The following is a 13,611-nucleotide window of genomic DNA, read 5'->3' as shown; positions in this document are numbered from 1 at the left end:
CAGATACATCTAGAAAGTGTGATATTCTACAAGTTGGTTGACCTGGATTCTTTTTAAAAATATATATATACTTTTATTGATTTCAGAGAGGGAGGGAGAGGGAGAGAGATAGAAACATTAGTGATGAGAGAAAATCATTGATTGGCTGCCTCCTACACACCCCCCACCAGGGATTGAGCCCACACCTGGGCACGTGCCTTTGACCAGAATCGAACCCAGGACCCTTCAGTGTGCAGGCCAACGCTCACTCTATCCACTGAGCCAAACCAGCCAGGGCTGCATATAGTTTTTCTGATTGGTGCTTTGGGATTCTTAGGATGTATTCCCAGAAATAGGATTGCTGGGTCAAATGGCAGTTCCATTTTTAATTTTTTGAGGTAGCTCTATGTGCTTTCCACAGTGGTTGCACCAGTCTGCATTTCCACGAACAGTGCATGAGGGTTCCCTTTTCTCCACATCCTCACCAACACTTGCTGTTTGTTGATTTATTGATGTTAGCCATTCTGACAAGTGTAAGATAATATTGTAGTTTTAATTTGCATTTCTCTGATGATTGGTGACATTGAACATCTTTTCATATGTCTGTTGCCCATCTATCTGTATATTCTCTTTAGAGAAGTATCTGTTCAGGTCCTTTGCCCATTTTTTAATTGGATTGTTTGGGTTTGTGTGGGGTTTTTTTTAGTGTTGAGTTTTATAAGTTCTTTATATATTTTGGATATGAACCCCTTATCTCATGTATCACTGGTGAATATGCTCTCCCATTCAGTGGATTGTCTTTTCATTTTGTCTGTTTTCCTTTGCTGTGCAAAACCTTTTTAGTTTAATGTAGCCTCATTTGTTTATTTTTTTCTTTTGTTTCCCTTGCCCAAGGGGATACAACAGAAAAAATACTGCTAAGAGAAATGTCTGAGATTTTACTGCCTAAGATTTCTTCTAGGATTTTTATCATTTTGAATCTAACATTTATGTCTTTAATCCATTTTGAGTTTATTGTTGTGTATGATATAAGACAGGTGGTCTGATTTCATTTTTTTTTTTTGCACATATCTGTCCACTTTTCCCAACACCTTTTATTGAGTAGACTATTTCTATCCCATTGTATGCTCTTGCTTCCTTTGTCAAATATTAATTTACCATAAAGGCATGGGTTTGTTTCTCTATTCTTCCATTGATCTATATGCCTGTTTTTAAGCCAGTACCATGCTGTTTTGATTACTATGGCCTTGTAGTGTAGTTTGAAATTAGGTGAGCATGATTCCTCCAACTTTGTTCTTCCTTCTCAAGATTCTGTGGCTATTCCGGGTCTTTTGTGGTTCCATATACATTTTTGGAATATTTGTTCTAAGTTCAGTGAACTATGCCATTGGTATCTTGATAGGAATTGTGTTGAATATATTGATTGCTTTGGGTAATATAGATATTTTAATGATGTTAATTCTTCCTATCCATGAACACGGTATATACTTCCACTTATTTGTCTCTTCTTCAATTTCTTTCTTCAGTGTCTTATAATTTTCCAAGTATAGGTCTTTTAATCCTTGGTTAAATTTATTTCTAGGTATTTTATTCTATTTTTTGAATGGGTTTATTTTCTTAGTTTCCCTTTTTGATAGTTCATTATTGGTGTATAAAAATGCATCTGGCCCTGACTGGTTTGGCTCAGTGGATAGAGCATCGGCCTGCGGACTGAGGGGTCCTAGGTTCGATTCCGGTCAAGGGCATGTACCTTGGTTGCGGGCACATCCCCAGTAAGGAGTGTGCAGGAGGGAGCCGAATTGATGTTTCTCATCAATGTTTCTAACTCTCTATCCCTCTCCTTTCCTCTCTGTAAAAAATCAACAAAATATATTTAAAAAAAGAAAAAAGAAAAAAATGCATCTGATTTCAGGTATTATGTATTCTGCTACTTTACTGAATTCATTTATTAGTTCTAGTAGTTTTTTGGTGGGATCGTTAGGGTTCCCTAAATACAGTATCATATCATCTGCAAATAGTGACAGCTTCTTTTTTTAAAAAATAATTTTTATTTATTATATTAATCTCACCCAAGGATATTTTTTCCATTGGTTTTTAGAGAGCGTGAAAGGGAGGGGAGGAGTTGAAGAGAGAGAGAAACATTGATGTGAGAGAGACACACTGATTTGTTGCCTCCTGCATGTGCCCCAACCAGGGCCAGGAATCGAAATTGCAACCCAGGTATGTGCCCTTAATCAGATATTGAACCTACAACCCTTCCATGTGTGGGTCGATGTTCTAACCACTGCCAGGGCAACAGTTTTACTTCTTCCTTTCCAATTTCAGTGCCTTTTATTTCTTCTTCTTATCTGATTGCTGTGGCTAGAACTTCCAATGCTATGTTGAATAAGAGTGGTAAAAGTGGGCATCCCTGTCTTGTTCTCAATCTTAAGGGAAACACGTGTAATTTTTGCCCATTGAGTATGATGTTGGCTCTGGGTTTGTCATCTATAGCCTTTATTATGTTGAGGAATGTTCCCTCTATTTCTACTTTGCTGAGAGTTTTTATCATAAATAGGTGCTGACTTTATCAAATGCTTTTTCTGCATCTGTTGATGTGATCATGAGGTTTTTATCCTTCATTTGCAGATATTATACCAACCTTGCATCCCAACTTGACCATTATGTGTGACCTTTTTAATGTATTGCTGTATCTGGTTTGCTAATCTGGTTTTTGGAATTAGGATAATGCTGGCCTCATAAAATGAGCTTAGGAGTCTTCCCTCCTCTTGAATTTTTTGGAATAGTTTGAGAAGGATGGGTGTTAGTTCTTTGAATATTTGGTAAGATTCATCTGCAAAGCCATCCGGTCCAGGGCTTTTGTTTGTTGAGAGTTATTTTTTTTAATTACTGCTTTAATTTTTCTAGTTGTAATCTGTCTGAGATTTTCTGATTCATCCTGATTCAATTTTAGAAGAATGTATGTTTTTAGCAATTTATCCATTTCGTCCAGATTTTCCAAATTGTTGGCATATAGTTTTTCATAATATTTTCTTACAGTTCTTTGTATTTCTTTGTTGTCAGTTGTTACTTCTCCTGCTTCATTTCTGATTTTATTCATTTGGGTCCTCTTTCTTTTTTTTCCTGATGAGTTTGGTTAAAAGTTTGTCAATCTTATTCATCTTTCCAAAGAACCAGCTCTTAGTTTCATTGATCTTTGGTATTATTTCTTTATACTCTGTTTTGTTATTTCTGCTCTTATTTTTATTATTTTCTTCCTTATACTCACTTTGGGCTTTGTTTGTTGTTCTTTTTCAAGTTCCCTTAAATGTAAAGTTAGATTGGGGTGTTTTTTTTTGACATTTTTCTTGTTTCTTGAGGTAGGTCTGTAATGCTATGAATTTCCCTATTAGAACTGCTTTGCTGTGTCCCGTAGATTTGGGGTTGTTGTGTTCTCATTTTCATTTATTCCAAGGTATCTTTTTATTTCTTCCTTGAGCTCATTGTTCACTCATTCTTGTTTAGTAACATGTTATTTAGCCTCCATGTCTTTGTGTTTTTCAGTCTTTATCTTGTGATTGGTTTCTAGTTTCATATCATTATGGTCAGTGAAAATGCTTGATATGATTTCGGTCTTCATAAATTTTTTGAGACTTGATTTATGTACTGATATGTGGTCTGTCCTAGAAAATGTACTTGAAAAGAATATATCCTGCTGCTTTGGGGTGAAATGCCCTGGATTTATAATTAAATCCATCTGATCTACTGTGTTATTTAAGGCCACTATTTTTTATTTATTTTCTGTCTGGAAGACAGAAATGTCAATAGGGTATTAAAATCCCCTACTATGACTAATTGCTATCAATCTCTCCCTTTATGTCCATTGAGATTTGCTGTACATATTTAGGTGCTCCAATGTTGGGCACACAAATGTTTACAAGGGTTATATACCTGCCCTCATGGAGTTTACCTTCTAGTGTGTAAACACTTATTTACAAGAGCAACAAAAGCCTCATCTTTTCTTTGTGTGTGTGTGTTAATCCTTACCTGAGGACATTTTTTTCATTGATTTTTTTACGAGGGCGAGAGGCGGGTAGGGAGGGAGGAAGGAAAAGAGAGAGAAAAAAAATCAATGTGAAAGAGACATATCTATTGGTTGCCTCCCATACGTGCTCTTGACTGGACATTAAAACCTGGACCCTTCAATGTGCGGGCCAGCACTCTAACCATTGAGCAACACCGTCAGTTCTTAAGACTTTTTAGTTTGTGATCTTTTAATAGCGATGCCTTGCCACTCAACTAATATGTGATGATACTAAGTTGTTAGTGGAGGATCATTTTCTTTTGTTACATTTTCCTCCATGGTAGTCCAGTTAAGTAGATATTGTGAATATAAAGTGTTGTGTATCAGCAAATGGGAGGTGTTCAGTGACATAGAAAACTTACTGGTAACACTATTGTGTAGTAACTTTCTTTGGCTTGTATGTTGTCTTTATTATTACTTTAATATCAGAATGAAATTTTAATTAATACTTAATTGAATAAAACTAAATAGAATGTATTTTTTGACAAAATGACCAGACATTTTATAAGATGATATTTCTAAGGCTAACAAAACTTTTTGTTTCCCCAATAGTGTAATATTGTTTTTATTTAGCTATGGTAGTATATGATGACTTATCAACCATTGTTTTTATATGATTGAAATGGAAATAATACACTGAGCATTTTCAATTTGTATTTATTTGCAGGTATTAAATGCTATGCTAAAAGAAGTATGCACAGCATTATTGGAAGCAGATGTTAATATTAAACTAGTGAAGCAACTCAGAGAAAATGTAAAGTAAGTTCAATTAATTAGGTAATAAAACAGGCAAAACTAAATTTAGTTTTCTAGGATGAAGAGCTAACTAGAAAAGTTCTGTATCATGAAAAGTTTCTGCTGTACAGCACTGGAAAAGAATAGAACTCATATGTTAGAAGATTACATGTATAGTATGTTTTCATAATGATTGTTCAAAGAATAAATTACATGTGGCTTTCATTTAATTATGGATTTCTTTCCATTTTACTACTATCTTTGGATGGATTCAATCATATACTGTATAGTATTTTAATATAAAAACCTTTTAACAATTCAGATTCTTTATAGAAAATTGGTGCCATTTTATCCTCTTCAGGCTTAAGATAGCATTAATCAGTCTCCTTCATTATTGGAGAACTAGAGGCCTGGTGCACGAAATTTGTGCACAGGGCCAGGGGTGGGAAGTCCCTCAGGCTGGCCTGCACCCTCTCGAAATCTGAGACCCCTCTCACAATCCAGGACCACTGGCTCCTAACTGCTCGCCTGCCCGCCCACCAGATCGCCCCAAACCATTCTGTTGCCTGCCTGCCTCATCACCCCTAACTGCTTGCCTGCCTGCCTCATTACCCCTAACCGCTTGCCTGCCTGATCACTCCTAACCACTTTGCCTGCCTGCCTGGTCGCCCCTAACTGCCTCTGCCTCGGCCCCTGCTGCCAAGGCTTCATCCAGGAGGATGTCCAGAATGACGTCCAGAAGGTCGTTCGGCTGTCCGGTCTAATTAGCATATTACACTTTTATTATTATAGATTGTCTTTTATTTCCCTCTTGGTTTCTTTGTCCAAATTTGAATGAAGGAGAAATGTTTCTGGTCTCAGTTATTGTGTTCACAGGGAGGGTCACTGGCTGGAGTAGGGCACATAGAATAATGTAAGGAACTCAGTTAACTGCTTGCATCCTAGCCTTTGTTATGCACAGGTCATCCTCTTTTTCATGTTACCAGTCTGAGTAATAAATGTAGTACTACTAGCATTTAAGTATGTAGAACTAGAGAAGTAGTCTTATTTTCTGCTAGGTTTAAATATATCTGAAGTATATATGCTGCAAGAAAAATAAATAAAATTAATACTCTGCAGTGATATGAAGACAAACTAATATTTAAATTTTTTTAAAAGCCTTCCAAAACTAACCAATGTCTTACATCTAATATTTCATGGTACATTCTGGTACATTCTTTATAGTGTAGGCTTTTGAATCTGTAGTAATTATATGCATGTTAATTTGAAGGCTATTAATATGAATAATTAAATATTTTTACGTTCTTTGGGAGAGGAACTTCTTTTTTTAGTGTCTTAACTGGCTCTTCTTCCTCCTACCCCCAAATACCATCATCATGAAGGTCTGCTATTGATCTTGAAGAGATGGCATCTGGTCTTAACAAAAGAAAAATGATTCAGCATGCTGTATTTAAAGAACTTGTGAAGGTAAAAAGTATATCAAGCTTCTGCTATGATTCTCTATAGACTCAAAGGGTAAAAATACCTTAGCACTACAAACAGGAATACTATTTTAGAATACTTTTTTTATTTTTTATAGACTGTTAATCTATACTAGAAGCACTGAGGATTATTAACTTTTCTAAAGTGGCCTAATTTTATTATAGACTTTTCTAAATACAAAATTCTGATTACAGATATGAAGTCCAGTACTATTCCTGCAAAAAAATGCCAAAGTCATGTTTTGCCTATTTGCAGGCCCTACTTTTGTACAGAAAATCACTCTGGGCAAGTGTTCTTTTCTACACTCTTCATTGTGTACAGTATTCTCTTTGAAAAGGCCAAATATCCCACCTCTTGCCTAGATGTGAGCAATTTTGGTTTAACAAAGTTTCATTTTGCACGAGTAAATATAACCTTACCCTGCCTCACCTTAGAACTGATATTGTTGCTGCTGTCATGAAAACTACGGTGAAATCTTTAGAGTTTTAATAAATATGTATGCAATCTAATGGTGGGGAGAGGGGAAAGAGAAGGAACTAAAGCCTCTTTTTTTTCTTTCTTTTTCTTTTTAAAGAGCAACAGATGTCTGCTAGTGGTCTCCTGGTATTTTTCTCTATGTTGTGTGATTTGTTTTATTTACTCCTTTGGTTCCTGCAGAGCTGATTAGTACTTGGAGAAAGTCTAGTTATCTCAGATGGCTATGTCATTTCAGTTTAGTTCTGTAGACTAATTAATAACAAAGGAAATTCAGAGGAAAGGAATCAGAGATCTATCCAGTCATACTTCTCAGTTGCAGTTGAGAAAAGTAAGACAACTAGTTGGTGGCAGACCTAGGTCTGATCTCCAAATTCCTTGTGCAGTGCTGCTCACATTATTTCCAGATTGCTTTTCATCTAACACCTGAGATGAGCACAGGATGAGTGAAAATTGTTAATTTTAGGGGTTGGCTTCTATAGGCGATTCCGGAGCATCAAGTGGTTTGTTAAAAAGCATTTATTGAGTATCTGCCTTATTCTAGGCATTATGCTAAATGCCGCTGATAACAGAAGTGAGCAAGACTGGTGCTTATATTCAGCTTATGGTCCAGAGCAGTGGTGTTCAAAGTAAGGTCAAACTGTTTTCACAGTAACATGAAGACATCATTGGCCTTTTTTGTCTCTTTTACTGTGTTGGTATTTGCACTGATGGTGCAAAAGCACTTGTGAGTAAAACTCCTCAGCACAAATCAAAGCAGTGGTACCAAACTATACTGGTGGACATTGTACTCTTTACTACCACACACTTGCAATAAATAAATAAATTGCCAGTTTCACTTAAGAATGTCCTTGATGGAGCAATAGAAATTATTAGTTGTACTAAATCTTGATCCTTGAGTATACACACGTCTTTATAAGATTTTGTATGATGAAATGGGAAATATGCAGAAAGCCCTTTTGCTGTATACTGAAATTTGATGGTTGACTTGAGGAAAGCCCTTGTGTGATTGTTTGATTGTAAGCCACTTTTTTTCTACATCACCATTTTTTTAAAGATTGTTTTTATTTTTTAAAATATATTTTATTGATTTTTTTACAGAGAGGAAGGGAGAGGGATAGGGAGTTAGAAACATCAAAGAGAGAGAAACATCGATCAGCTGCTTCCTGCACACCCCCTATTGGGGATGTGCCCGCAACCACAGTACATGCCCTTCATTGGAATCGAACCTGGGACCCTTTGGTCTGCAGGCCAACGCTCTATCCACTGAGCCAAACCGGTCAGGGCTACATCACCATTTTTACGTGAATGTACAACAAATAGGTAGTCTGGTTATTCAGATTTGGGTATTTGGCAAATATTTTCTCCAAAGTAAATAAAGTAAGCCTGGCACTTTAAGGTAAATAACTAACAATATTGTGGCCAGCAATAAAATTCAAGTTTTCAAGTGAAAACTAAAAACTTGTATCTCTACCTTAAGTTTGACAGTGTTCCAATATTTACTTTTCTGATGAGATCAGTATTGATATTAATAAATAAAATTATTTGAGTTGTATAGTGAATGTGAATCCCAATATTTTCAAAATGACTAATGTACGATATTAGAAAATCATGTAACGTAAGATCCATGCAAAGTGCAAGATACAATAACAGATTTTAATGTAATAGAGCAGCAATTTTCAACTGCAGTGGCATACTGGTGTGCTGCAAGAATTTTTAAAACATTCAATATCTGACTATTTAGTCAGGGGCACTGACCTCTTTTCCCTTAGGTTATAATATTTAAAAAAAATGACAAAAGCCAGCACAACAGCAGCTGTCTGGTGTGAATGAGTCAAAATTATACCTATTTTTTTTGTCAGATCAGCAAAAAGTACAGTATATATTTTGGTATGCCGCAGAATTTTAGTAATTAGTTTATGTGTGTCATGAGATGAAAAAGGTTGAAAGTCGCTGTAATAGAGTATGAAAGTTAATAGGAAAAAAAAGAAAGTTAATAGGATTTCATATTCTACATTGCACTAACCTTTACAAACTATGATTATAAAGGAGTCCTGAGATTAAAAATTTCCATACTATTATTGTAGAGTGCAGCTAGAAGAATAGATTTATAAAATAATAATTCAGTAAAATGCATATGTTCCAAATAGTAGGTTCATAGAGAGCTCATTTGGCCATGAGATATAGAGAATGGAGGTAAATGTAAGGTAGCAGCAGTTTTCTAAAAGGAGTGGATTTATATTTAAGATAGATTTTGCCTATTTCATAAGTTTGCTTAATAAGGCTAGGCAAATGTGTATTCTTTTCCTCCTTTCTCTACAATGTGGCTTTCCTCCAAATTCAAGTATAATATGGATTATGTGACTTTTATGGTATCCTGTAGCATGAGTTCGGCAAACTTACTCTTAAGGACTAAATAGTTTAGGCTTTGTGGGCCATATGGTTTCTGTTGCAACTACTCAGCTCTGCTGTTGTAGCACAAAAGCAGTAAGTGAATGGGTGTGGTAATGTTTCATTAAACTTTTTATACACATACAGTAGTTTGCCAATTTCTGATCTAGGACATTAATTACTATTATGTTTTTATTATTATACTAGAGGCCTGGTGCATGAAATTCGTGCACTCAGGGATGGGGTTCCTCAGCCCAGATTGCGAGAGGGTGCAGGCCAGGCCAAGGGACCCCACCAGTGCACGATCAGGGCCAGAGAGGGATGCAGGAGGTTGGCCAGCCCAGGAGGGACCGAGGGAGGGCTCTAGGGCGTATCTGGCCCCTCTCACTCATTCCTGATTGGCCGGACCCCAGCAGCAAGCTAACCTACCAGTTGGAGCATCTGCCCCCTGGTGGTCAGTGCACATCATAGGGAGCAGTTGAGCAGCCTTAGCATATTACACTTTGATTGGTTGAACAGATGACCAGACACTTAGCATATTAGGCTTTTTAAAAATATATATATTTTATTGATTTTTTACAGAGAGGAATGGAGAGGGATAGAGAGTTAGAAACATCGATGAGAGAGAAACATCGATCAGCTGCCTCCTGCACACTCCCCACTGGGGATGTCCCTGCAACCAAAGTACATGCCCTTGACCGGAATCGAACCTGGGACCCTTCAGTCCGCAGGCTGACACTCCATCCACTGAGCCAAACCGGTTAGGCTCATATTAGGCTTTTATTATATAGGATGGAGATCCATGTTTTAAGCTCCAAATAACTGACTTGCAAATAAATTATTTTTTTTTCAATGAACTTTAAAAATACCTCATGCTTGTTAGTTTAGGGACTATTCATGTATGAACCTTAATTTTCCACATTATTTTTTACTAACCCTCTAAATATAATTAATTTATAGAACAGTAGATCTTTGGTGTTGGAAAATTTGACGTTTGACTGACTTGGAACGTCTTTCACATGTAATTTATAATTTTGCTCATATATCAACATTTGTCAAATTGAATGTAAAGATAGGTGCTGTCTCGGTATTGTAGCCATTTGCCACCTGTGGTTATTGAGCACTTTTGTAATATGACTAGTCCAAATTGAGATGTACTACAAGTATGAAACACTTGCCAAATTTGAAGACCTACTATAGAAAAAGGGAATATAAAATATCTTAGTTATTAAGTATAGACCGCATGTTGAAATGTTAATATTTTGGGTGTATTGGGTTAAATAAAGTATTAAAATTAATATTGTTTTTGCTTTTTTAAATGTCACTATTAGAAATTTAAAAATTCATATGTGACCTATATATATATTTTCATATTTCTGCAGTGCTGGTGTGGATTGCTCCTTTGGCTCAAACTCAGTCTCACATTTCATTCACATTCTACTTTGTCCTAAAAAATGTTTTGAGATCCTTACTCTGAATTGGTTTGGCAGTATAGGCTTGCTTATGACTTCACAATGCATTATTTTAAGTTCTTAAATTTCACTATGTGTGTACAAAGGGAAATAGAGTTGTATTAGAATGGTAGAATAATGGTTTCCTTTTATACAAATGTCCTTAAATTATTTTTACAATTTAAAAGTTTTGGGGAGAGATGCTTTGAATGTAAGCATATGTTAACCTGATTTTATTTTTGGAATGTAGCTTGTAGACCCTGGAGTTAAAGCATGGACACCTACTAAAGGAAAACAGAATGTGATAATGTTTGTTGGATTGCAAGGGAGTGGTAAAACTACCACATGTTCAAAGGTAAATTATAATTAATTTTAAAATAAAGTTATAGAAAAGATAGGTTTATAAAAATCAAATTTTATGTTGAATCAGGCTTTATAGTATTGTTGCTTTTCAGATTTGTGTTACTTGATGTATCTATTATATATTTGTAATAGCTTTTTGTAGGATAAGAAAAAGTAAACCCATAGTTTCTCTTGTGATTGCTTTTTTTAAAAAATATATACATATTTTTTATTGATTTCAGAGAGGAAGGGAGAGGGAGAGAGAGGTAGAAACATAAGTGATGAGAGAGATCATTTATCGGCCACCTCCTTTATGCCCCCCAGTGGGGATCAAGCCCACAACCCAGGCATGTACCCTTGACTAGAATCGAACCCTGGGCCCTTCAGGCCACAGGCTGATGCTCTATCTAGCCAAGGCACTTGTGATTACTTTTTGTAAAAATGACAGATCCTATATAAAAAAAAGCCTAATATGCGCCCTGACTGCTTTGGCTCAGTGGATAGAGCGTTGGCCTGAGGACTTAAGAGTCCCGGGTTCGATTCCAGTCAAGGGCATGTACTGTGGGTTGCGGGCACATCCCCAGTAGGGGGTGTAAAGGAGGCAGCTGATCGATGCTTCTCTCTCATCAATGTTTCTAACTCTCTTTCACTCTCCATTCCTCTCTGTAAAAAATCAATAAAATATATATTTTTTTTAAAAGCCTAATATGCAAATCGACCGAATAGAGGAACAACTGGTCACTATGATGCGCACTGACCACCAGGGGGAAGATGCTCAATGCAGGAGCTGCCCCCTGATGGTCAGTGTGCTCCCACAGGGGGAGTGCCACTCAGCCAGAAGCCCGGCTCACAGCTGGCGAGCGCAGGAGTGGTGGCTGGAGCCTCTCCCAACTCTGTGGCAGTGCTAAGGAGCAGCAAGCAGGCTGACGGTGAGGAGCTAGGGGTCCAAGACTGTGAGGGCACAGGCCAGGCTGAGGGACCCCCTCAGTGCATGAATTTCATGTACTGGGCCTCTAATTTCTATATAACTATGTTATTTCTTTTACCAGTAAGACTTCCTGTCCTTTAAGGAGGTGAGTATATGATTTTTTAGAGGAAGAAAAGGAAAGTTTACCTTATCCCCTATGGCTCAAGACTCTCCTATTCACAGTGTCACATCCAGCATAATATAGATCTTTATTTTAAACTAGAGGCCTGGTACACGGATTCATGCACAGTGGGGTCCCTTGGTCTGGTCTGTGCCCTCCCGCAATATGGGACCCCTCAGGAGATGTCAGATAGCCAGTTTCGGCCTGATCCCCTCAGGCCCGATCCGGACAAGAGTGTCTGTCCCCTGGTGGTCAGTGCATGTCATAGTGATCAGTCGTTCGATTGCTTAGGCTTATATATATATATATAGATATTCTTATGCTAATTTTTAATTTATTATACCACACTTTCCTCCAGAATTGGGTGCCTCAACTTTGTTACCACCTTTAGTTTCACAAGCTTCAACTATGTTAAAGCCTTGAAAAAAAAGATTATTTCTTAGATTATGTTACTATTTTTACTTTATGGACACTAATAGTAATTAAAAATTTTTACTACAGTCATTTGTTGCTTGATCATCTTTTATCCTTTGAATGTGTCTGTATGGCAGAATTTAAACTCTTTAGGAAAGTTACTGTATTCAAAAATTTAATAATATTACTCAGGAGAATATGGGTAGTTTTACTTAATTCCTTAAGTAAATAACTAGGATAAACAGTAAAAATTCTGTATATAATAATGTATTTTTATTACTGGTAAATATTACATATTTTTTAATCTTCCTTCCCCAGTTAGCTTATTATTACCAGAGGAAAGGTTGGAAGACCTGTTTGATATGTGCAGACACATTCAGAGCAGGTAATGTGTTAAAATTTAAAATTTTGTTTCCTGTAATTTTTATTTTTAAGTTTGAGAATTCATTAACTCTTTATCTCGTAGGGGCTTTTGACCAACTAAAACAGAATGCTACCAAAGCAAGAATTCCATTCTATGGAAGGTGGGTTTTTGTTTTTTATTTTGATACTCAAGTGCCTCATCTCGTCTCTTTATTTTATGTTATCTAGTCACGTTTTAATATATACTAAAATATACTTATAAGTTTAAATTCTTTCAGGAACAAAGTGGAAATATAATTAATAAGTTGGTAACTTTTATTACTATAACATAACTCTTCTGGTTCAACCTGATAGATTAGAAGAGAAATTGTTTAGTTTTTAATTCTGCTTTGCATGCTTATCATCCTGCCTTTGCATACTTTCTGAACTCCTTCTGCTTCTCTCTATTCCTGTTGTTTCTTTTAAGATCTGTCTAAAGCACTCCTCGTTTAAACACACAGTGGTGAATTCCATACTGTCTGTTGCTTTCGTACATCATTTTAAGAAGGTTGATGATCTGCCTGGTTGGGTAGCTCAGTTGGGAGTGTTGTCCCATACACCAAAGTTGTGGGTTTGATCTCTGGTCAAGACACATACAAGTAATCAGCCAATGAATGCATAAATAAGTGGAACAACAAATCTCTCTTCCTCCTTTCTGAAATCAATAAAAATATTTTTTTAAAAAAAGGTCCAAGTGATAATAAAATGTTATATCTGTAAGGTTCAAAATTTACAAATGATATAATAGCTCTGATAATTACTTGAACTTTTGACCAAAGCCAGAGTATCA

The 13,611-nt window shown here is 36.3% G+C and overlaps 1 protein-coding gene across 1 annotated transcript in view; it reads left to right on the top strand.

Annotated features, from left to right (window-relative positions):
• SRP54 (signal recognition particle 54kDa) overlaps positions 1 to 13,611 on the top strand; it is a 48,717-nt gene that overhangs the window by 18,295 nt on the left and 16,811 nt on the right. Inside the window, exons 3-7 of the mRNA XM_006759706.2 lie at positions 4,710 to 4,801; positions 6,160 to 6,244; positions 10,826 to 10,930; positions 12,738 to 12,804; positions 12,886 to 12,943. Coding sequence (XP_006759769.1) covers positions 4,710 to 4,801; positions 6,160 to 6,244; positions 10,826 to 10,930; positions 12,738 to 12,804; positions 12,886 to 12,943 — 407 coding nt within the window. The remainder of the gene's footprint in view (positions 1 to 4,709; positions 4,802 to 6,159; positions 6,245 to 10,825; positions 10,931 to 12,737; positions 12,805 to 12,885; positions 12,944 to 13,611) is intronic.

The sequence above is a fragment of the Myotis davidii genome, unplaced genomic scaffold (genome assembly GCF_000327345.1).
Source record: "Myotis davidii unplaced genomic scaffold, ASM32734v1 scaffold176, whole genome shotgun sequence".
Lineage (NCBI taxonomy): Eukaryota > Metazoa > Chordata > Mammalia > Chiroptera > Vespertilionidae > Myotis > Myotis davidii.
The sequence above is the reverse complement of the archived record's forward strand: the minus strand, read 5'-3'. Positions and strand labels throughout refer to the sequence as shown.